Source organism: Cuculus canorus, chromosome 9 (genome assembly GCF_017976375.1).
Source record: "Cuculus canorus isolate bCucCan1 chromosome 9, bCucCan1.pri, whole genome shotgun sequence".
Classification (NCBI taxonomy): Eukaryota; Metazoa; Chordata; class Aves; order Cuculiformes; family Cuculidae; genus Cuculus; species Cuculus canorus.
The window spans coordinates 7,339,681-7,364,325 of record NC_071409.1 but is presented as its reverse complement, the minus strand read 5'-3'; the positions used below and the strand labels follow the sequence as shown (position 1 = coordinate 7,364,325).

At 41.4% G+C, this 24,645-nt stretch overlaps 1 protein-coding gene across 11 annotated transcripts in view; it reads left to right on the top strand.

Moving 5' to 3' along the window:
- Positions 1-24,645, top strand: part of DOCK10 (dedicator of cytokinesis 10) — a 156,154-nt gene that overhangs the window by 28,148 nt on the left and 103,361 nt on the right. For 2 of the 11 annotated variants that reach the window (XM_054074358.1, XM_054074357.1), the window contains exon 1: positions 20,087-20,392. The exons of the other annotated variants lie outside the window; for them this stretch is intronic. In XM_054074358.1, coding sequence (XP_053930333.1) covers positions 20,291-20,392 — 102 coding nt within the window. In that variant the 5' untranslated portion in view covers positions 20,087-20,290. Of the gene's footprint in view, positions 1-20,086; positions 20,393-24,645 lie in introns of those variants that run through there. 11 annotated transcript variants of the gene reach the window in all.

The following is a 24,645-nucleotide window of genomic DNA, read 5'->3' as shown; positions in this document are numbered from 1 at the left end:
GAAAGAAATTGGATTATTTTTATTTTGTGACTAGAATATAATAAGCACTTTGGTTTTATTAGGAATAAGTGACAGGGTTGTTCCTCATTATAAATCACTGTTTCAGAATGAGAAGTACACATAACAGCTTGCTTACTGCTTTTTCTTCCCAAGTATATGTATGGTGAGCATTTCCAGAACTTTGGGGTGGTTTGAGTCCAAAGCGTCGATGATTTGGTACTGTGTGGCTCTTGGTTGATAAAAATATTCCTGCAAACAGTGGTTTGTCAGGGCACTCGTGTGTATTTGAGTAGTAGAAATTTTTATATATATATATATATATATATATACACACACACACAAGTACCTTAGGATAAAGTCCAAAGTTCATCCCTCTGATACCCCACTGTATCTTACAGGATAGTAACTTAGTTGTAAGTGGGTGATGGTAACAGTAGAGAATGTAATAGCTGTCATGAGACCTGGCAGTGGTTTCAGTAGAGCATTGCTGCTCAGAGGTGTGTGGTGCAGTCATGGCAACTATAGTATCTAAGACCAAATCCAAGCGGTGCTTTATGTATTATCCAGTGCATAGAGGAGGATAATGGTCATAAGGAAGAAGGAGATGGACTTCATCATTATGAAGCTAGCGTTTAAGCTTCTTTTACTTTAAAATTCAGTATCTAGAAAACTAACTTTTATTATTTTTTTTCTTGTTTTTCAATTAATGGTTAAATAAAAGACCTCAACAGCATTTAAACAAATAGCTATCTCCTTCCTGGTAGTAATTTCAAGCATAATGAAGTGAGAAGGCTCTGGAGGAAATTGTGACATGAGTATGGATCATCTGTGCAACTTGTTTCCATCCTTGGAAGACAAAGGTAGTCTTGGGAGTTGTGGCAGCGAATGATGTAGCAGCCTGCCCGTACCCAGGTGCAGTTACGAGCGGCTTGGGAGAGTGGGCCTCTGAGAGCTACAGCAAAAGTCCCCGGGCTCCCAGGAAAGTGAGGTTTTTCTGCAGGATGGAGGGAGCTGTGGAAGGTGTCCACCACCGTGCAGAGCTGGGGGTACTCAGAGGACAGGGAGGCTGGTCAGACTGCCTGTTAACTACTGTTGGGTGTGGGCTTTTAGGGATCCCCTCCTGGTCTCAAACAAATCCACCCATTGCAGTAACAGGGACGTTTGTTTTTTTACAGAAACAGTTAATGTACTTGTGTTTGTCCTTTTAAATTAGCTGCCCTTCCCCAGGAGATCCCTGGGATCATTTTCTTGCCCTTGGTCCCTTTGAGAAGAAGAGGATGAGTGCTCAGCCCTGTGATGAGGCTGGTGTAGGCACAGGCAGGCACCGTTCGAAGGGAAGCTGATGGGCAGGGGATGACTCGTGGAAAATGGTTTTCCCTCTCTCTTTTTTCTCTTCTGGATGTGTATCATTACTGTGGCTTTTCGTTTAGAGACAGTTAATTATGTATTTACCTAAAATAATTTGCTACTGAACTTTGCAGTTAAACTTAGTAATGATGTGGAGACCTGGTGAGTTGAGAACAAAGTGCTTCAGAGCATTTCTGCAGCAGAAATCAATGGTCCAGTTTTCACCAGAATTCATGCTACTTGAAAGAGGAACAAGATAAAGAGGGCTGGAGGCTACTGGACCTTAATAATACGTGAGTCGTGGTCCTAACAGATTATGTTTTCCCCCTTGGTCTGTTGTAGATCATTGAAGCTTATGTCTGGATAATACAACAGAGACAACTGTGTAGATGAGAAAAAAAATGTTTAGTTCACAGTGTTATTATGCGTATCATGCAGATGCCAGGAGCTAAACTGATCCCAATGAGATTGAGTTTTCGTGACTGAGGGCAGTGAGTGATTGAGGTGCTCAAGAAAAAAAAGAGGTGAGGAAATCCCCAAATGCAGACTGTTTGAAATATATTGACATCCCTGGGTGCGATCGCCACAGGCTTTGGGCTCCTGTGAGATGAAGATCAGGTATTTATCTTTTCGTACCTTTAGATGAAATGGTCCTTCTCCTTGTAGCTTGTGTGCCACTGGCTATACGCTCCCTGCTGAGAGTGTTAGCATTTGGTATTGATTTCAGGAGATGCACTATGCCTACGTTTTGAATGGCTTTTTTTAAGTCCCTGGGCTCTCCTGTGTTCTTGCAAGATTGCCTGCCCCATGTGAAACAAAAGTAAAATCTCAGTGTTGCCTTGATACGGAAAGCAATCCTGAAGCAGAGATAACTGCAGTCTACTCTAAAATGCTTCCCATAAGCATACAGTTCTATAGATATATGCTCCATTTTGCTTTGTTAATCTCTGACGAGGAACATCCTTGTAGGGTGTTCTAGGAATTGTGCCTTTGATGCCAAGAAAAGAAAGGGAGAAGGCCCAAGTACAGCCTCTAGCTCTTGCTTAACAGCCACTGTATGAAACCTTTAGGCATCACAGCAGGTTATTTCCAGCACTTTAGTTCTTGTGAAGAGTGAAGATTGATGTCTTTATTCACAGATTTTTTTTCCCCTTTTCAATTAGTTTAGAAACCTAGTTTTATCCTTGGGCAAGACAGAATAATAATTGATTTTACATCTTGGCTGGATCCACAGAATAGGGAGAGATGTTAGAAAGACAAACCTGGGAATTCTTTGTAAATGACTGTTTTATGTCTTCCCTTCTTGGACAATCTTGGGGGTTGCCAGAGATATGCAAAATAAGTATCTAAAGAAACTCTAGCTAGGTGTACAAGTTGAATCAATGTATTCAGTAACTCTGTGTTTAATAGACCATCTTGGTGCTTTCTGTACTTTTTGAGGGTATGTCTGTAAGGGCTAGTTCTCAAAATAATTCCGTGAGATGTTGATGTTTGAGATATTAAAAACCTTTGTAGAGTGAATGCAAGTGACCATACACGATGTTTCTGCAAGAAAAAGGAGAAGAGGAAGATGCCTGAAGGAAGAAAATTTAGTACACGGTTTTTACGTGGAACTGCTTGGTGTTTGGGGTGGGGGCACTAACATTTAGGATGATGCTTTGCCTTTGGAGCTTGTGACTTGAAAATAAGTTGAGGTTTATCTAGTAGGTCATTCTTTGTTTTTTTCATGTGATTTATTATGAACTTAGGCAGCTGAGATTTGTGTGAAAGTTAAGAGCAAAGCATGACAGTTGAGAATATGATCCTCCTCTCCACTCCTTGCATCCCTGGCCTTGATAGACAGCTACACAAAAATGTGCCTAAATGTTTTTTGTTTTCGATAAAATACTGTAACTTGAACTGACGCGTTAGCTTGGACTCTTTATTCAGTTTTTTTTATCTCTGGGAAGAGATAGCTCACCGAGATTTTCTTCTACCCTTTCCAGTTAAAGAAGTACGAGAACCTCCCTGTTGCACAGATGCAGGATAGCTGCTCTGCTCTGGCATACAGGCAGGACTGGGGCACTGCCCGAGCTGCTTCCCAGATCACTTGAGTTGTAAACAGAATTCTAGTCTTCTAAAAGCAGTAGAAAAAAATAAAAGCATGACTTTGAGAATGTTTCCTTATTGGATTTTGAAGTTTACTAACAGAATTGTGTTCTTGAGGTTTTGTTGCATGACTTGTGTGAATTTTATGTTTCCAGCTTTAATAATTCAGTGCATTCATTTCCTCATTTATCTATTAAAATTTGTATTATATGCATAACAAGGGCTATCAATAGATGGCAGCTCTAATAATTGCAAGATCTCCGACTCATGACTTAACTATTTTTGTAGGTGGGAATGGGTCTGTGTGTACCCAAATGGGGAGGACGTACGGCAGCATGAGGCTCAGCTCTGAGAAGCAAAGGGTGTTCTCTTCCTCTGGTGTCTTGGAGAAGGGATTGTTTTTGGAAATCCAGGCTACTGGAGGCTACCCGGGGCTGTAAAGTTCAAAAGCAATATTCAAAACATGAATACCTTTTAGCTCAAGTCAAAAGCTTCAATATGTAATACATTTTTAAGCAACAATAGACATATGTAGCTTTATTTGACCATAATCAACTTCCACTTTGGCACTTCACCTCAACAGGAACAGAAACAGGCCTAAGTCTGAATAATGAGTAGCATTAGAGCCTAAAGAGGAAAAGCAGTTAGCGATGCACAAAATGCAGGTCTACTTTAGAGCTGTTCTTGCAACTGTCTTGTTACTTTTGTGACTTCTTTGCCTTCTGTGTCTGAAGCTCACTGGATCTGCTGGTAACTGCAAAGCGCTTGCCAGCCTCTTCTCTTCGCTGCGTGTGCTCCAGTGGGTCAGCGGGGCTTGGCACCACCAGCAGCAGAGCAGCGTAACAAGGATGGTGTCCATCGCTTTCATTTAGAGCGGTGCTTGTTCTTCTGTGCTGAAAGGTGTTTGGCTTCCATTTGGCTTTTACCAGTGCAGGCAGCAGCTATGGCTCTGGGTATGGTTTCTGTATTAGCTGTAGGGAGCCTACAAGAAAGCTGGGGAAGGACTTTTTACGAGGGCATGGAGTGATAAGACGAGGGGGAATAGCTTTAGGTTGGAAGGGGGAAGATTTAGATTAGTCATCAGGAAGAAATTCTTCACGGTAAGGGTGAAGACCTCATCCCCATTCCTGGTGGCGTTCATGGCCAGGTTGGATGGGGCCTTGGGCAGCCTGATCCAGTGGGAGGTGTCCCTGCCCAGAGCAGGGGAATTGGAACTGAATGGGCTTTAAGGCCCCTTCCAAGCCAAACCATTCTATGATTCTGTGCTTCTCCACTGTAGAAGAGAACAAGCCCAAGATGCGGATCTGGTTTCACGCTTTAGCATGCTGCAGTAACATTTAAACTATGCATATGGTTGAAAAAGCGATCGCATTAAAACCAGCCTTTTTCCACTGAGCAAATCTTCTCCATCTGACTTTAGTACTCTGACCAACATTTTATATTGCTTTCACTTATTAGTCTTGCAGCAGTGTGTGTAGTATGGCACTACGTGGAATGAAATTATTACGAATCTGTTAATTGAATTCTTATGGCAGCTTATGGAGGGTATGGACTCAAAATAGTAATGAGGGAAACAGCCTCCTACTTAAGAGGAATTTATTAGTTTTTTTTAAAACAAAAGCGAAGTAAGCTATTGATTTGTAAGCAATACTTGCCTGAAAGAGTAGGGTATGAATTAAAGGAGCAGAGAAAAGTCTCTGTGAGTAGCTGTCCTTGGGAGTGCTTTGGGAACCCTTTGGGATTTGATGTGTTTGACAGAAATCATGATTTAAGATGCATGCTCAAAATGCTTCTGGGAGAGAAGAAAATTGGCCTATAGAAAAGCAAAATAACTTGATTAAAGCCTAGAAATCAAAGAAAGAATCAAACGCACACAGGAAAAAAAAAAAACAAACCACATTTCATTTTTGTTCAGGTTTTGGCCATCTGCAGCCACACTGCTTTGTGTAATAAGCACATTTATAAACAAATCTATGCACACACATGCTTGATTTGTCGCAGTTTTGTCTGCGATGCTCTGTCTGCAGTTCTGCTTGGCTCTAGCTCTGATGGGCTGTAGCAAATGCCAGCTTTCGATGTTTCTCTTGATCATTTTGCTCTTTGGATCTTCCTACAAAGGAAGGTGGGAGAGTCAAGAAAAAAATCTCAGTGACTGGCCTGGGATTTTGGAATCGGGTGAACTACGGTTGTGTTACCCTTAAGCTATTTACATGGTGTGGCACCATCATCAGCCATGAGTGCTGATTTTTCATTTATATTTGTCTGCTCTCCTGTGTTTATCACAATATTAAATACTTGAATAAATTAAAAAGAAAAGATCATCTCTTTATTCTTACTCAGAGTTTAACATAGATTTAAATGCCCAGTACTAGACACAGGATGAACCATCTAAAATAATGATGTCAATTTCTTTGATGTTTTGGAGACTTCAAGAAAATGCTTCAAAATGTATTTCACACAGAATTCTGTAGATTTATTTTATGCTGTAAGTAGACAGTGTAGCATCAGAAATATAAAACATTTATATGTACATACATGTATTTGTTACCAGCAGCCTCTAGGTCTATTTTCAGAGATATTCTCTGGGTATTCTTAAGTAGTTCCAGATCCATGACTCAGTTAAAATCATTTGGTCTTTTGCCTCCCACAGTGAGGTTTTGGTAATGGGATGTGTGACAATTCCTGACACGCTACTGACCAGGCTGTGTGGGTGGGTTAATGTCTACAGACACTTAATATCTACAGAAATGGACTGGAAGCAGTGATACTGCCTGCTGCCATATCTTGGCTGAGAAGCAGTCCTGTCCCACACTGCCCAAGCTCCATCGCAGGAGCACATCTCTGTTAGTGCTATCACTGTCTGTAGCTCACGGGAGACCAGTTGAGGAAACACAGATGATACGATGCAGAAATCCACCTGTGATGCTTCACATGTGCCTCCAGCACACTCAGGTGTTACCAACGTGCCTGGGGGCGTCTGCAGCTGGGGAGCCTCTGGCTGGGAGGGTGAGTGGCATTGTGGTGGCAGCAGAATTTCTCATCTGAACATACATGTGCTATCCTTGGCCCAGGCTCTGGTAGACTGGTTCGCTCCTGCTGAGTATGGTGAGCTGCAGCTGGCTGAAGAAGCATGCAAAGGAACAGTAAATTAATCTCATGCTTTCAGAAAATGATATTAGTGCCAGTCCTCAGCCTTTGCCTCTCACTGTCATTAACTCTCTGCTGGCTGCAGCGCAGAGAGCCAGGCTGGGCTTTGCTTTTTGTGCCATTGAAGGTACTGAATCCTCCATGTAGAGCTAATCTGGATTTAAATGCATAGAGCTGAGTCCAGAGTCCATTTCAGAACCTTGGCTACAAACATGGGGATATTGATTTAGCTTGGAAAGAATGATGGCAAGAGGTATGCTGGGTGAGGAAGGGAGCCATAAAGAAACCAGGGCCCTCTGACAGCACTGGCCAACCGAAAAGTACTGCCAAAGTAAAAGCTGCTGGGGGAGGCTGCAAAGTGGAAGCTGCAAAGGTGGGAGGGAAGGCTACTGAAGCAAAGACAGTGTGTAAAAAAAGAAGAGTGATGAGGAAGACATCAGTGATAAGAAAGAGAGAAATGTGGACAATGCCATTTCTTCTGATCTGAAATTTATTAGACACACTGCTGTTAAACTGTGCTAAGAACTGGTCTTTGAGGGCAAGCTACCACTGCTCTACGTTGGCACATCAAGAAATTCTGATACTGCCTTTTCCTCTCTCGTTCTTCTGATCAAAAGCTTTGGTTTTGCTTCCTGGTGTGTACCTCTTCCTATTGATGGTAATCCCTCCTCCCTTGTCCTTCTTCCACCCCTGTCCTCCCAAAGTGGCAAAACATATTCTGCTTTGTCTCTCAGGATAACTGCACTCCATTTCCCTTGTGGGTAGAATGGAAATCCAAATGGAATGTGACAACTGTTCCTGGTATTTCTCACTTACCTGAAGTTTCTTCTTTACAACACTTGGTCTAAACTCAGTTTGAATAAATTGGAATTCCAGTTCAGCATGTTTCAGATAAAAGCCTTTTGCACAGTTTCATTGCTCATAAGGCACAAAAAGATGTATCTATGAGCCTTTATCTCCGCACTTTGTAGTCTGTCATCTATAATAATCATTTGGGTTTAATGCATGTGAAAAGTCTCTGCTCCAGCAACCTCTGGTCACCAAGGCAGGGTAACGTGGCACAGTGCAACAGGAGTTGCTTCGCTGCTGCTGAACCATTTCACCATCACCTGCATCAGAAAGGTAAAGTGAGGAGCAGATGATGCGAGTATATAAATGCTGTGTACTGTCACACCTAGTGTGGCTGGCGTTGGTGATCTTATCTTTTCCTGTGCATCTCAGGGGGGCTTGTCACCTGATTTCTAAAAACTCTCAAGAGATTCTGACTTATAGCTTGCATTTCCTGAATCATACAAGGTTTTGATGCAAGGCGTCAGCACTTCATGACTATGACTACTGCCAAAGTGTGGGTGAATACAGCCTAGTTCCAGGTTGTGCTACGTCCTGTAGCTTAAGAGGAACTGGATAAACACAAGTGAATGGTTTTGATGTTCCCTTAGCCAAAGAAAGTTTTGTAAAGGCAAAACACAGAATTTCACTTCTATGGCTAAGCATCGTTTCAGCATATTTGACTCTATCAGCTAGTACTAACTGGCAGCTTTGCTTTTGTGAGTGAAATAAGAAATGAGTTCTCTGCCAAAGTACTTGACTAACTCTTGTTCACTGCAGTACTGTTGTGTCAGGAATACAGAAATAGGCAGAATGTGTTCAGATTATTTGGAGCAAAGTAAGATGGAGTGTCTAGAAAATACAGGAAAAGTTCCCGGTCTTTTAGCTTTTGAATCACTTCCTTGAATAATTAAAGCTTCCAGCTGGAATTAGTGATTAGAGTGAGAAATACCACAGTGGGGAAAGGATTAGGATTCAACACCAAAAGGCGTATCACATGAATACTTCATGATGTTATGGGTGGCAAGGGTCTGATATCATCTCAGGGCGCTATTCCAAGTCTAGTCCAGCTGAAGCTGGCTCAGACTGTGGACCATGATCTACACTGAGGTGTGGCAGCTGTAAGTAAATGCACACGTTTCCAGACAGAAAGAAACTGATTCCTTCTTTGTTCTGGACCTCAGTTATTTCAGTTCTGCCAGAACTCTTACTTTAAGGTCAGGGAACTCTGTAAATAAATACGTATTACAAAAAAAAAATAAAAATCTGCTTTTCTCATCCTGTTAATTTGGTGCCTCTTCAGAACAAAATGTTATTCACTGTCTAAAGAGAAAACATTTCTGTGCAATATCTTAGTTCTACTATTGCAGTCTGTTCATAATTATTGCAGATTTGTGGTTAGCTTAAAACATAATAGATTCTCTGTGTGTGGTTTTTGATGAAAAATAGCTATTGTAATGTTTGTCAGACTTCTTTCTGTCTGAGGAATAACTCTGAACACACTGTGTGGAACCAATTGAATTGAACACTTCATGCCTTTGGTTGTTTGTTTTTCCTCGCTTCTCATCTGTCAACTGCTGTGCTCATTTTATTTTCATTAGTATTGATACTTGCTTGAAGATGAGACAGCCAGATTCAGTTCTCAGTTATATGTGTGTCAATCCAGCAGAATAAGGTTTTGACTTAATGCAGTAAAATGGACCACAGAATCACAGAATCACAGTGTAATTCTCTGCTGCCTGCATGTTTTCCTCCAAAATCAAGAAATCATGAATTTAGAGTGGAAAATGTGTGTGGTCTTGTTGGATCAGTCGGTGGTTAGCTGTTAAACTCAGATGTTGAGAGTTGAACATTCTATTACCTATCACTCGGCTTCCTTTGGTGTTTCGATAAGGGTTTGGCGTTACCTTGATGTTTTCCACAGGTTGCAACTTAGGTGCTAAAATTAGGTCTTTCAGAGGGTGAGCCTTAACAGTAAAGAGATTAACTGCTGAAATGTAAATTCCTGGAACCAGATGCTCCACTGTCCTTGTTGAAATATTTCTTCCGTTAGTAAATTACTTGTTAACATGCATTGCAGCTATCCCTGGAGGAGATCTGATCTTAATGGGATTACAGTGGAGAACAAGTTCTTGGGAGAAACAGAGTTTGGAATTATGCCTATTTTTTTCCTCACATTTGAGTGCTTGTGGCTTGTAGGTAAAGAGTAAGTAGTGTTCATACAGCTGATCTGCACTTCTTTCTTTTCAGTGCCTGAGCTCTTCTCCTGCCTTTGACATGTTCTCCCACGTGCTTAAGGAGCCTTTTCTCATCTCCCTAGAGTTCCCTAGAAAAAGCAGCCAGGCTCAGAGAGTCCAGCTGCCTGTTAGGTCTCTACACCTGCCAGCTGGCACTTGTGCCTGGATTTGCTTATTCAGGCTATGTGACTCTGTTTTGTCTTTTGCTGTGTTTGAGTTCCTCCAGCTATTGACGACCATTAGCTCTTTTGGTTTTAAGCAAGGGCACAATGCTTTAGGATGTGCAGTGATCTAAGCAGTTATCTAAAAGCTTGTTTGTTGCCAGGAACATCCGGTTTCTTTGCCCTTACAACCTTGCAGTTGGATCTCCTTTTATCTTTTAACTGGCCTGTTATGAAAGAAGCCAAGTCCCCAGTTGGCTGTTGGCTCCCAGGTGTTACACATGTGCTCTATAACACATCCTGAGCAGCAGACGTGTGGAAGATACGGGGAAAGCAATCCTGACATCCAGACTGGTACATCCAGTAGGAAACATGCACTGTATCTACACAGACTTTTAGAGAATGCATTTTCCAATATTTAAGATATACGATATCCGTTGTTGTTCATGTTGCATCTGATTTTTTTTTTTTAATGGCTATTTGCCCCTTCTAGCACCTGATTTTATTTCTGCTGACAATGTAGCAAAGACATCAGTTGGGGAAGGACTGGTGATTGGAGTGTTTGTGCATCCGCCACCTGTTTTTATTCAGAAACGCTCTGACCAAGCAGCTCAGACAGATAGCACGCTCATTCCTCAAACACTTTCTGCTACATGTTTTAGCAGAATGTATGGACGTGTAGAGAAAACTCATGAACACAGTTGAACTGAAGAACTACTTGGAAATGATAGAAATGTTAACTAACACACACTTAATTCTGGTTTTTATATAAAAGATAAAACTGAATCCAAGCCTGGAGTTGTACCAGTGTTTTTGCTGTATTTTTCCAAACCTAACTGAAACTGTAAATATTGATTAATAAAATGTAACCTAAGATGTTTTCACTATGTAGAGAAGCCAGTTCTTGAAGAATGCACCAAAAAGGACCTGCCCAAATGAAATGTTTGTGAGGTGAGTTGACATACAATTTTGTACTAGCTCCCACTGAGAAGTTTCTTTACACAGTGTTTTTGAGCTGCCAAAACCTTTTGCACAATGTAAGTGCTTGCCAATTTTCCTTTTTTTTAAGTGAAATCAAAGGCAATTTTAAGTTACATGAGCCTGCGAAAAGAATCTGAATTGGTGGCTGAACATTGCTTTTTGTAAAATGCATTCAAAAGGCAACTGTATTTCTTGGAAATATTTGCACAAAAGGATTTGCTCCTTGAGTCAGACTGCGTCTGCAGTGTTTAAGGCAGAACAAGGAGCTGAGTGAGGAGGCACTGCAGCAAACTCTGCTTTATTTCCCACCCACATCCTTTCCTGGCGCTTGTTTGTGCCTGGCTGTAGTGTATATTTGTAGGAAATCAGAAGTTAACCTCTTAGCTTCTGATTTCCTGACCGATCCTTTTGTATCCAGCTCAAGTAGTGCTTGATAGAAATGAGTCAGGATTTTCCAGCTATTTCTACAGTAAGAGGGAATTTTCTGGACTTTCCAGAATTTCTGAATTTAAAAAAAACCCAGAATTTCCAATTTTTTTTTTTTTTTTTAATACCCACCTCTTTGTACAGAGTGAGGTTGTCAATGACTGGTTTCGGTTTGATGATAACGCAAGATTTGAGGGTGCAAGGGCTTGTCTTTGCATATTGGATGCAAAGAGTGAGATGTGGGAGTGGGGAGAAACACAAGGGCAGGAGTAGGGCTTATGCTCATCCCATCGGAGAAAATAATCTGGAGAAGCAGAAGGAATTACTATGATTCAGCTCTCCGCCTGCAGAGACTGAGGCCTGGAAGCTTAAAGCAGCTTTACTGTGTTAAGAATGACGTAGTTTTGGTCCACTTTACACCTCACTGGGTAACAGTAAATAAATTGTGCTCTTTGATCTGTCCTTGGATAGCAGAGTTCCACAGCAGCTTCATGGGAGGGCTTTAATGGTTTGTACAATTCAAAACAGACTTTCTGGAACTGGAAAATCACAGAGAAGAGTGAGGAGGATGAGCATAGTTAGTACATGACTACGTATGTAGACAAAGACTGCAGCTGGACTGGCCTGGAAAATAAGTCAGAGGGGATACCCAGGGAAGTTGTGGCTGCTCCCTCCCTGGAGGGGTTCAAGGCCAGGTTGGATGGGGCTTTGAGCAGCCTGGTCTGGTGGTGGTGTCCCTGCCCATGGCACAGGGATTGGAACTTGGTGGACTTAAGATCCCTTCCAACCCAAACCATTCTGTGATTCTATACGATGGAAGCCATAAAAATCAGGAATGATCAGAGACATGTAGACTTCGCTTGCAGTTTCTCCTCGCAACAAGAGAAGCAGGGATCATCGAATGAAACTAGTGGGGGGCAAGTTTGGAGGGGAAAAAAAATGATGAATTGAATATTAAAACTGAATTTCCTTGCCATTAAATATTTGGCATCTATAGTATCTGTGTAGGTTTGAAGAATCACTGGGAGAATCCATGAAAGATAAGTCTTTGAGAGCTAGTAAATATGCAGATGCTATCTTGGACTGAGAACCTGCATGAGTGAAAATTGGGAGTATTCAGCAGAAATAATACTATACTGACTGTTTTCTGTACTTTCATCTAAACCTCTGTAGATTGTCACCAGTGCAGAAATCTGGGTTAAATGAACGTTCATCCTATCCAGTATGACTATCCTTACATAACCTGGAGTTTAGCAGGGCATCCAGATATTGGGTACTTTGTTCGCTACTGAAATAAGGTGGTGCTTGGTATTTAGGTGCATCTTATGCTTGCGAGTGCATCAGCTTGGCTGACTCTGCTCCCAGGATTTATTTAGTGTTTTTTACCTTCTTAATCCAGTAATACTGAATATTGCATTTTTGTTATAAGTCTCAATTAAGATTATCTGGTTTTAATTAAGAAATTAAAAATGGAGCTTAGAAAATTGAAACAGTTCTCTGGATTTAAGAAAGCTATACCAGAGTGAGAAATACCATATCGGGTCTTGGCACTATCTATTGGACTACGCTGGTTTGTTTTTTGATTTCTGTGTCCCAAGAGACCGGTAAGAGAAGGAGAATGCAAAAAGGATGCAAGTTGTCTTTTTCTCTTTTCCACATACTGAACTTAATTAATGTCAATGTCACTTGTAGGGTTTTACGTTTTACTTCTTCTTTTGCTAAAACAAGAAAACCTTGCTTATCTGCTTTTGAAATTTGTGTGCTTTTTCTCTCTTTCAAAATGCCATTATTAGGCTTTCAGTTATAGGATGTAGATCATGAATTATTATCTGCAGTTGCTTTCTTAATTGCTTGAGATACCCACAGACACTAGAAGAGAGCTCATAGGAATTTGTGTTACACGTGTGTGTTATCAAACACAATAATGGTCATACAGTCATCTTGCATGCATGTGGAGGGAAGTCTATTTTAGTTTTTGGAAAAAACACTTAGAACCCTTAGAAGAGGTTCCCAGGGTATTTTATATCAATAGTATGACACTGTAGATGATGATTGTGACCTTGAGTAAATGAGTGAGTTGCCTGACCTCCTTTTGCTTCAGTTATTCCTGCTGGAAAATTGGGTGAAAATGTGGATTCTCTTTATAAACCAGATGTCTGATCTGAGCTTTCCTTGGTAAAGAGAAAAAAAAATAATTTCTGAAATGTAGCATGCATAGCAAGCATTGGAGTTGCAATCAGAAAAGCATGCAGCGAAAGCAAAAATCACAGAAGCATTGATATGTCTGGAGATGATAAATTTAGGTGATTAAGTTATTTAATTGCCTTTTGTGGCTTTTCATCACTATGTGTTTTGTTATCGAGGGCTGATTCCAGTCCAAGTAGATGAAAACAAAAGGGTAATGTTTGTTTGAAATTTCCCAATGGATGAAACTAAAGAAGAAATTAAAGTAATTGCACGTTTTGCTTTTGTACTTGTCAGCAAGACAACGCTGATAATGGAAAGTTTATTCTTCCAGCCTGATTGCTGATGTAAGAAGCAGCATTTTGTTTGCTAAAGAGAATAATTTTAGCCCTATTTCTGTCCAACCTGTGGAAAGATACATGGAACAAAAGCCTGTGATGACTGCGCTCAGTTGTGCTAAGGCGAGTCTGCAGTGTGACGGGGACCCTCACATGGGCAAAGATGACCCACCAGGGGCACCACAGTCCCGGTGCTCCCTGTCTCCTTGCTCCGCCAGTGTCTGCTCTCTCCAGAGGACTGACAGTAGCTGAGGAATGGCTGCAAGCATGAGATCCACAATGCGGATTTTCTATGAGTGATACCACATGGTCATAGCTGGAGGCCCTTGAGGATGCGTCAACAGGTTCTCCAAAGCTTTTCTCAATCTGGTGTCATATTATTGCCAGGTGCTGATGGGTTTCCTGCTTGGAAAGCTGGTGAAACGATGCTGCTGTTGCATTTATGTTCTTGCAGGGTCAGCTGGCAGAAACTTGACTGTGTCAAGGAGAGAGCGGGAAGGCGTGTGCTCGTGGAGCAGTGTTCCCAGGCTGTGAGAAAGAAGAGACTGCTGCCAACTCTGCTGACCCTTCTTCCTTCCAGGAGAACAGCGAGACATTTTCTTAGGAGCTGTAAAGGGGTACTAAGTGGGTTTTGGAGTGTGGACATGATCAGCAAGAGTGCTTACGAGGTCATTTTGAGGTGATGAAATATATGTGCTGTATGGCCCTTGAGGGCTGCGAGTGAGATCAGGCTGGGAGCTGCCAGACTGCCCTCCCTGAGGCTGCCTTCCCACACCTCCTGGGAATGATTGCAGCCACAGATGAGCCTTACCAGCTCCAGCAACACACACACAGGCTGGTATATGCAGCTGCGGAGGGCTCCGGACACCAGCGGTTCAGCCGGAGGATGCGTTTCTGCCTTTCGGGCAGGGCAAAGAAATAGAGCAGCCTCTCACAAATGTATTCTGCGTGAGTGCCCAGATATCTGGGGCATGAAGTGAAGGTGAAGGCACAGAGGAAGGAGTAGCTGAGATCAGCACACTGTCGGGCTAGGAGGAAAAATGGATTGACATAAGTGGAGTCACTGACATCAGGGACTGTTGTCTGGAAATGTCTGTTAGCAGAGCTCTGACAAATTTAAGGAGCTTCTTCCCATGGGTATTTATGCAGCGACATTGTTGCCCTCCCTTGGAGAGCTCACCTTGTGTGCTGATATCATTTTTACCATGATGGATTCCCTGCCTTTTGCCTGGTCAGAGCTAACTGTATGGATTTGTAGGGAAAAAGGCAAGCATCGACTATTCTAATGACTTTGCAGGGTTTGTGTATGAGTGTTGATGTTTTGCCTTAAGTTCTTAGACTATAAGTGCAGTCACATTTCTAAAAAAACAATATAATTCACTTACAGTTGATTCGATACCAGAGTGACCGCAAAAGGTTGCTTCATGTGTAGTTTTTCCAAACTAAATTGTTTTACCCTTCTGTTTAAATTGTTTTGGGTTTATTTGTTCACCCTCTTTAAAAAAAAACCCACACCAAACAACAAAACTCAAACCAAAAGACATTTAAAAGACGGGTAGATGAGGTGCTCAGGGATGTGGTTTAGTAGTGGACAGGTACGGTTGGACTCAATGATCTTAAAGGTCTTTTCCAACCAAGCAATTCTATGATCTGCTTTACCTGTGCGGTGTGAAGCTTTTAGGAAGGGCAGTTTTTACTTGCGTTCACAAACTGCTATAGGGCACATGTTCTTCCTAATCCCTGGAAGGTGCAGGTAAGACAAGCGTGGTGTACGCTTGTTGACACCTCAGTTTTAGTCTCACCGTCCCATTAGCAGCTTTTTGGCAACCATATCTGAAAACCGCATGCAGCGTGATGCCACTTGCTACAATCAATTTCCTGGCAAGCACTCTGACCACAGAAAGGGTGGCAAATTGCATCTGACACGGCTCGCTTTGTGCAAATGCATAACTGACGCCTGGCAGCGTTGCTCTGCTGTGCTGTTCAGGTGTGACAAAGGGTGTTGGTGGGCTTGCTGGGCGCTGCAGTTAAAGACCGGATGAGGAACATATAAAGAGGAGCATCAGTATGTATTGATAGAGCTTGTCTGCTGACACTGGCTGCGCATTGTGGGATGTTAGCTGCGTTGAATAGACGAACAAGGCCTCCAAATTTTGTAACTTCTGCATCCTACGTCTATAATAGAGGATAGAGAAGGCTGGAAGGCTACATGGAGTAATGTTTTGGTCTTTTAAAAAAAATTGAAATAATAAAAAATTTGCTTGGGTTTTGTGGCTTTTTTTTTTTTGTTTGGTTTTGTGTTTTGGGGTGTTTTTTGGGTTTTTTTTCTTTTTTTTTTTTTTCCAAAATAGCCCTTTGTGACCTGGGTACTGCATTTTTTCTTCTCATCAGGACCTGAGCAGATAGCTGCCTGCCTCCCATGTGCTGAAGTCATGGTTGCCAAGTTCAGAATTATTTCTCTTCCTACAATAAGGGCTGGATGTTTAGTGTGGCTGTTATCCTTTGTTTTTTTTCCCAACAACTTCATTGTGGTGGTTCTACCCAAGTCTGATGTGCTGGAAATGCCACAAGCAGGTGTCTTACCTGCACCCTGCTGAGTGGTGAAGCAATAAGTTGGTCATCAAGATATTTTAGCACTGATCTATGCTATGGCACCTGCTTGGATAGTAGTGTCACTGTCCCCACAGTGGGCTTAGTTTATAAATGAAGCCAATTTTGATATGAGAAGTTTGTAATTTCAGATTTTAATTGTAGAATGGGCTCAATAAGCAGTTCATGCAGCGTGTTCCAGCAAAAGAAGTTTTCTTATTTATTAATTAAATTGTCTTTCTCAGATCTGTTAAATAAAAAGCCTGAGTCAGTATTAGGTGCATAATGACTATGAATACACCATTATTTATATATACATGTGTGTAAGTCAAGACTGTGTTTTTGACTTGCACTGTGTTTGTACATGTCAGCATTGCTTCCAGACAGAAGCCGTGAGCTGAAGGGAAGCATTCATTCCCTAATACTTGCTATGAATTCAATCTTGGCATGTGATTTTTCCCCTTTCTCTAAATTTGAGGAGATAAAAAAAAGCCAGCATCAAAAACTGGGGCTTCATTTCTCAATCCTTCTTGGTCAGAGGTGGTAGATATTATTTTAGAAGGACAGTATGGTGAATTCAGCATTTGCTACACAGCAACTCAAATATTTATCCTGTTTTGAAGTGTCTTTTCCGTTAGTTGAAGATATACACATTAGGGACTGATTTTTTTCTCTCTGTATGGCTGCTAGTAAAGCACTAGCGAAATTCATTTTCTAATGACTGCACGCCATACAGTAGCAGTGGATGAGTTTTGGCCAGCAGTACATTTTTACATATTGCTGTGCATTATAGTTTCAAGCTGAAGTCAATGAAGCATTACAGTGAGTAGATTTAAGAAGGAAATGAATTAAGTTGGACAGAAGCTCTAGGAGAAATGTAGGAAAAAAGAAATAAAAAAGTTATTAAAGAACTTGTGACCCTTATCAGAAGGTTGGATGCTAGTTGCTCTGAAGCAAAGGGAGTGCATCGATGTTCCTTAACAGGAGCATGGATATAAGTTGTTATTATTTTTCCTATCTAGATATTAGTAGGTTTCTTCAAAATGCTGGGAACGGATGAAAATGTTCAGCAAAGACAGCAGAGCAGAAGGCAATCAAACACTGAATTGACTACCTTACCTATTTCATCACTTATTGAAGTGCTTCAACATCCTTCTTTTGGTTGTATGAATGTGATGCAGCACTTCACAAACGTAAACCATGGCTTGTGGTTAAGTTGTGGCAAGTTATCCCTCTTTTCTTGGAAAAACTTGAGGTATGGATAATACTTCTCACCTTGTACATAATAGTTAAGAATTTACAAGCAATGCAGGAACTGTATTCACAATAACAGAACCACTTTTGTGGTTGTTTTAAAGCACCAGATATCTTTAATCGAAGAGATAGAGAAGTCTTTGAGGAAAACCTAGAAAGTCTTTTACAGTCACGCTGATGTTTATGAAGTTTGCTTCATACTTCTGCTGCAGGATAAAGCATTATTAGACATTTGACTGGTGATTTTATTCCCCCATTGCAAGTGTAGAGGGATTTGCCTTCAAAACTGATCTAAGGAAGTGGAATCTTTATTTGCAGGTGTTTACTATTGTTCTGTTTGTATGTCCGTGTGAGTGCTGTAGTTTATTTATTATTTTTTGGCTTCAACCTTTTAATGCCTTGATATTGAAAAAATGTAATGCTCGGTGCCTTTAGCGTAGAGTCTGAAAAAATGGCTGTCAGAGATATGGCAATAAGTGATGTTTAATGATATTGGGAATGAAAGTCTTTAGACAGAATATACTCAGTGGAGTAAATTGGATAAGGACCATCTGGAAACTGAACCCAAGTTCATCTTTTGTATTATTTGGGAGTAACACAAGGTCATCAAAGTTTCAGGAAGTGGTGGTGACCCTTATCTTAGTGGAATGGTTGCCCTGGAAGGGCTCCTCAGTGCTGCTGGAGGCAGGAAGCTGGGAGAGAGCCTTCCCGAGGAAAGGAAAGATGGAGCTCAGCTTGTTCTGTGTGGCAGTTACAGAAGGGAGTTGATAGACAAAGGAGCCTCTGAGAGGAATTGATACCTGCTTAATGTTAAGCCAGAAGAGCTGATGGATCCAGCATTAAATTTAACTTCTGGCAAGGACCTGTTGTCTTGGCAGCTGCATTTGCTTTGTTATGCGAGAGGCACTTAAAAGTCAGTGTAGATAGCTCAGTGGCTCGTGAGAGAACAAGAATGATTCCAACTTGGTTAATGTTGCAGTGCTATATTGGTAGCCACTTGAAACGTCTGCACACCTTGGCCACGGGTTTCTGTTGCCATTTCTGCTTTCTAGTGCCAGACACAGATGCTTTTCATCGCTAACTAAGAGTACAGTGAAATCTGTCTTAAGCAGTCACACAGCAGGCTGGTAACGCTCAGTTTAAGGGAGGCGATCTTCTCAAAGGCAAAGCTAAATAATGTAGATAATGATAAGATGGGAGTTTAATTCATGAAGTTGCACTGTGTTTTAGCTGTGGAAAATGAGAGCGTTTTGATTGGACTGATGCATTGGTTTTTAGTGCTCAGACATGCTGGGCTTGGTGTGACTGTTCTCCTGGCATGGAGAACCACGTGTGGAACAATTGTGTGGAAATTCTGCAGAGGTTCGTTACTTTGAATCAAATGTTACAAATGCTGAAAAATGTGTGAAAGATTTCATAGAATTGTGAAAAAAAAGATGCTTATTGTCTAATTTGCAAAAACATCCAGAATGAAAAAGCAGAAAACCTATTAATTTGTTTTATTTTTGCAGACTGATATTAAGTAAAAATAAAAAACTCTAATGCATCCCACAGAAAGACTATGAGCATAGGGGAATGCCGGCTGGCTGCTACAGCAGGATGAATCCTTAGCTGGAAGGAAGGAGAAGAAAAGGGTCTGCGTGCATGTGTGCACATGTGTGGGCATTGAGGGAGTTTGTTCAGTTTTCAAAGACCTTTGTGCCCTGCCAGCCTTCAGACAGCTGAGAACTGGGTGAGTCTCCTACCTTAATTCAAAACAGTTTCATTGCCTGTGTCACTCGCTGCTCCTGTTGGGTCTGCGGTTCTGAGGCACTGCGTGGGGAGCTGCGAACCTGTCAGGGCGCTGCTGCGATTGCCCCCAGGTAGGGGAGCTGCTGGGGTTCCCCCCGCACTGAGCATCTGGGGAACAGGCTCGCTCTGGTGGCTTCACTCTCACCTCAGGTGGGAATAGGGCTGAAGCAAGCAGTCATTTTTCTTAGTTGGCACATGATGAGCACTTCTAAAACCAAGTTTTTAGGAGCTAAAAATGTATTTTGGATACTAACATATAAGTTTCTCTATTTTTTTCTCTTTTTATAACTGTCTGCGGGTTTAGGAATTGGCAGGGTGCTTCCTCTTATTGGTGTTTCACGTCACTTTGAAAGGGGAATTGTTAACTTGGTCCAAAAGCAGACGTGATTCTGGGCCCTGGCTGCACGAACCTGTTGCTGCATGCTCCGTGATTGAAGTCTGCTACCTGGGGGCTCAGTAGGAGGTTGTTGTTCTGTGACTGCCTTTTTTTAGCTTGCAGACATACGTGTGCATGAAGTAAGAGTGCAGCCTTTTTGGCTTTTGAATCAGGGAGGGTGGTGAGGAGAAAGGATGTAATGGGTTTTGAGATGAAGGTAGCTGTTCGGTTGCAAGCTTGCTTTCTTTCTACAACTTCCTATTTTGATTTGCATTAGAGGCGGGGGCTGGGTGTATTTATGGTTTAATGAGACACTCGCCTTAATAGTAGAATATTATTCACAGGAAGAAATGAGTTATTGCTGGTTTTCTTCTTCTTTCTGTTCAGTTACTGTGGATACAGCATGTAAGTTTTAGAAATACTTCCCCCTTGAGCAGTACGCGCAGCTTCCAGTTGTTGTGCTGAAGCTGCTGAAGGAAAGAGGTTAAAGGAGCACAGCTTTTAAAGAGAGGTTTGTTTGCTGCCTAAATTCCTACGGATACAATGAGCTTTCGCGGGAAATTCAGAAGGGAGCCCAGTGAACTGTGGAGGAAGAGAAAGACCGTTAGGCGGGTGAATCAAGGGGAAATTCACAGATTAAGCTGCGTGAGTATGCACCCCTTATTTCTTTTATTCTGCTAAGAAATTACAAGTCAAACAATCTTCACCCAACAGGTAGAAGAGAGCAGGTTTTATTCCTTGGTGCGTACACAGGATTGACTGAGTCTCGTCAATCCGTGTCAGTGGGTACTGAACATGGGAGGCTTTGAGCAACCTGATCCAGTGGGAGGTGTCCCTGCCCATGGCAGCAGGGCTGGAACTGGGTGATCTTTAAGGTCCTTTCTGACCCCAACCATTCTATGATTCTATGATTACTGAAGTCTGAAACTGAAGCATGGGGAGTTGAGGAGTTTAGAGAACTCAAACGCATTAGGGAGACTGTTGTATAGCAGCACATTGTCGATCAGCAGCGGTATGTGATAGTCTCTCTGGTGCCTGGTAACACATGCTTGGTAGTTTCATGGAAATCCATAAAGCTGCTTCTGGAGTAGGAATTTACTCTGCACTGTTTCAGATCTCAGGATCTGTTATGGGTGACTTGTACCTCTCTAGGCTAGGAGCAGGAGAAAGACGGCATCCTCCTGCAGCGCAGGGAGCAAATGGAGGAAGCTCCAGAGCCTTTGGTGGAAAGCTGAAATGAGGTTCTGCCCCACAAGGCAGATGGCAGGCTTTGCCAATGATGGCTTTGGGCCAGCACTATGCCTCTTGAAACTCTGCTGTGTGACACTGAGCAGCTCTCGTTAACTGTGTTGTGCCTAAGCTTTCCTGACTGAAATCAAAACTGCAGATTTTAGGTTAGACACTTAGAGACTTCTGTTGAAAAGCATTTTCACTGTATTCTCTTAACTGGAGAGATTATTTTAGATGCCAGACATTAAATGGCTTCCCCAACTGTGGTTTGGAGACAGTGAAATTTTTTTTCGTGGTGAGAGGTGTCTGGATTTCTTCTGCAGTTTTGTATATCCGATTACAAGCTGTGTTTTTGTATACATATTGAAGCCTTTCCAAGGCTATTCTGCATGATGGGTGTAACAAAGAATCGACAATAATGCACTGAAGATTATTTTCATTAAATTTTGTAAATAGGAAGGAAAATAACTTTGCAGTTGTAACGCTTGGTCACAGATTGGTTAAGATGGTCTGTGGCTCTTCTAGTAGAGTCTGGGTTTTGCTTGTGACTAGCTACCGTTTGGGGTAGGTATTTTATATGGAAACTGATGGTTTTGACAAGACTGCAGTGTACTTCCTGCTGCCCTGAGCTATTGTGATACAGTCAAAGATACCAGGTTTAAGTTTCATGGTCTTGGATCCCAAGAATGAGTGCTGGTGGTGCTGCTGAAAGCTTCTAACCCTGGCACTTCATAAGAATTCAGTAGGAGTTGTGCTCGACTTGTCCTCTCAAATCTTAGGAGGGTTTTTTTGTCATTGTTCTACAAATCCTGAGTACACATGAATAGAGCTCACCAGAAGCTGTTGAAACCTTACAGGAAAGTATGGCTAGAAATAAACCAAAGCCTGAATAACAATAAATCGGTAGCCTGCCTGCAGAGGAAGAGAAAGATATTTGTTCATTTTTGCTTGTATCCTCAGACAACAGAAGCTGAGTGTTCAATCTAGTGATGCCAAAGAACCTTTAAATTGTTGTGATTTCTAAGAGTCAGTAAAGTGTATCATACAGGAATTTTATTCTTCTAATTTTTGTTCTTCTCAGACAGAAGATAGACTAAGGTGGGGTCACTTTGTCATGTTATTCAGCGAACATATTTCTCAATGCGTTGTTTAGCCCTTAGGAAATACTTGCACGCTTGGCTTTACTTGTGTGCCTTGTGACCTGTGTCTTTCTACCCGGTATTTCATAATTGGAGCATGTTAAATCTTTGGCCTACAGGCACTTTTTGCTATCAACCAGGAGCCAATCTCTCCTTTGTGCATCAGTCCTCCCTCTGCACCCCTGATGCTGCAGATTCCAAAGTGATGTTAGATTCCACTGCAGCTGTAAAGCTTGTGTATATGGGACCTTAGTCAAAGAGTGCATTTCTTAATATACTGCGTTTAGAACTGTATTTTGTTTAGATGGACTTATACTATTTGCTGGAAACTCTTTTTTTTGTAAGACTGATTATAATCTGATTAGTTTTAATTGATTGTAGGTTGTTCATTGAGCTCATTGTGGCTGACCAGATTTTGCTCTCATTTACGTTCCATGTGTGTAAATGACTCGATGGGCAGACAATTACTTAGGGGGTAGTTGTTGTCAATAAAAAGATTATAATTTTAACATCGTTGTGAGAGCTGAGTTTATAATGGTCATGTATAGATGATACTAACTTTTACAGATGAAACCTCTGTGGAGATACTTAGAATTATTTACTCTGATATGTAGCATGAAAAGCATCTGTATCATGAGCAGATAAGTGACTATAGTGTAGGTACAAAAAGGGAAATGCTCACTGAGTAAAACGAAGCGGAACAGCCTGTAAGAGATTTGCCCTACGGGACAGTGACTTATTACTAAGTATCTTCTAGAAGTCAAATGGTGTTTTTGAAGTGTTTATTTAGAGTTAATGCAAACATTTTTGTCAGTTGTTTTTGCTTCAGGGATTTCTGAAGTGGTTGAGCCCCTTTCAAAAAATCTGTTTGTTCAGTCTACAGGTCTAGGAGTTCATATATCTAAATTTTAGTGTTTAAGCAAAAATGGGCAATGCTTATGTGCTGTATTGCAACTTCATCATCACAATAGTGATCAAAGTCTTTGGTATCAGAGCATGATCTGATAAACAGACATTCAAGTTTTCCTTTTGCTTCTTAAAAAAAATTTCTCCCATGTACTCTAAAAGCAAAGTCTACCAAAAAGACTTATTTATTTTCAAAGTAAAAAATAAATCTTTTCAAAAACAATTCTGTGCTGTGCATGATTTTATGTAAAAAACACCCCAGTTTTAGTAGGTTTGTGCTAGATGAGCTTGGTGGAGGAGCGAGTGAGCTGGGAATGCCTGGCACATCCTCCCTTCTGTCCTTCTCTGAAACCTGTACACAGAAGATGACAGGTACATAGCTCCATCTCCCTTATTCATCCAGTTGGAACAAATGGAGGGGATTAGTTTGGTCTGATCTTGTTGCTACGGCCAGTTCTATTATTGCTGTGTAGATGCTGTAGGTGTCAGAGCTGGGTTTCTACCTTTGTGATGAAGGTCACTGAGTGCCACTTAGGGCACAAAGGGCAAAAATTGGAAGTATCTCTTTTTTTTTTAATGTAGATCTTCCTTAGATTACAATGATTCTCTCTACATATGTGACATTTTGTATGCATGTCTGTTTGTGTATACAAAGACAGCACCAGGAGCGCTGTTTAAATAAACTTTGTGCTGGAAGCTTAAAAGCTTTGCTCAAATCCATTGCGTGCAGGTTGCAGGATGGTTTTGCTAACTTTCCTGTTTGTGACCATGAATCTACTCACCTGAGACTGTGCTAGAAAGGGAACAAGAAGGGAAGAGTGTTTGCAGAACAGCTGAAGTAGACTCACTCCCACATCCCCTTTGTGATGCCCAGGGCAAGACAATTCACTTCCCCTTCCCTGGGGTGAAATAATTGCAAACAAGGCAAGTGGCCAGGTGGAGTCCTCCAGCCACTGTTGGCAGGTCTGCTCTGCAACCCCACAGCTCTCTTCTCTTCTTCCCAATCCCTTCCAGAACATCCGACTTGTCTGTTCAGATGTCTATATGGAGATGAGTAAAGTACATCTTTAGCTTTTGCTTGCTTTCTTTATTAATAGAATCAACATGGTAGCTTTAAAGGAAAACTTTGATGCTATAACTGCCCTTTTCTTTTTTTTACCTGGCTGAGGTCAGATAAGGAGAGTGAAGTGGGTGAGTGTTACCAGGTTACAGGTCTGTGTAAATTAAACTTATAAAAACAAACCTTATGATACTTAACAAGATTCTCTTGTTTTACGCTGAAGTGACCGATGGGCAAATATTTAGTCTAGGCTTCAGAAGTACTCACTTTTTAGAAGCTGTCATTTTTGGTGTTTTGAAAAGGCAATACATTAAATTTATAATAAAAACTTAGTTTCTTTAGAGGCCTTGTCAGTGGCATGGTAATGCTGATTTTAGTAAACTTCTGAATAAATGAGATTTGTTTATCCTCTTCCTAAAAAAGAGTTTCCAGCTACTGCATAAACACAGAGGACAAACAAGCTGTTTTCTTGTTACCATGAATATTTTGCAGACTATGTTGGTAGTTTTAGCTAAAGCGTTGGTCATTGAGGATTGTGGAATCATAAAATTGTTAAGGTTGGA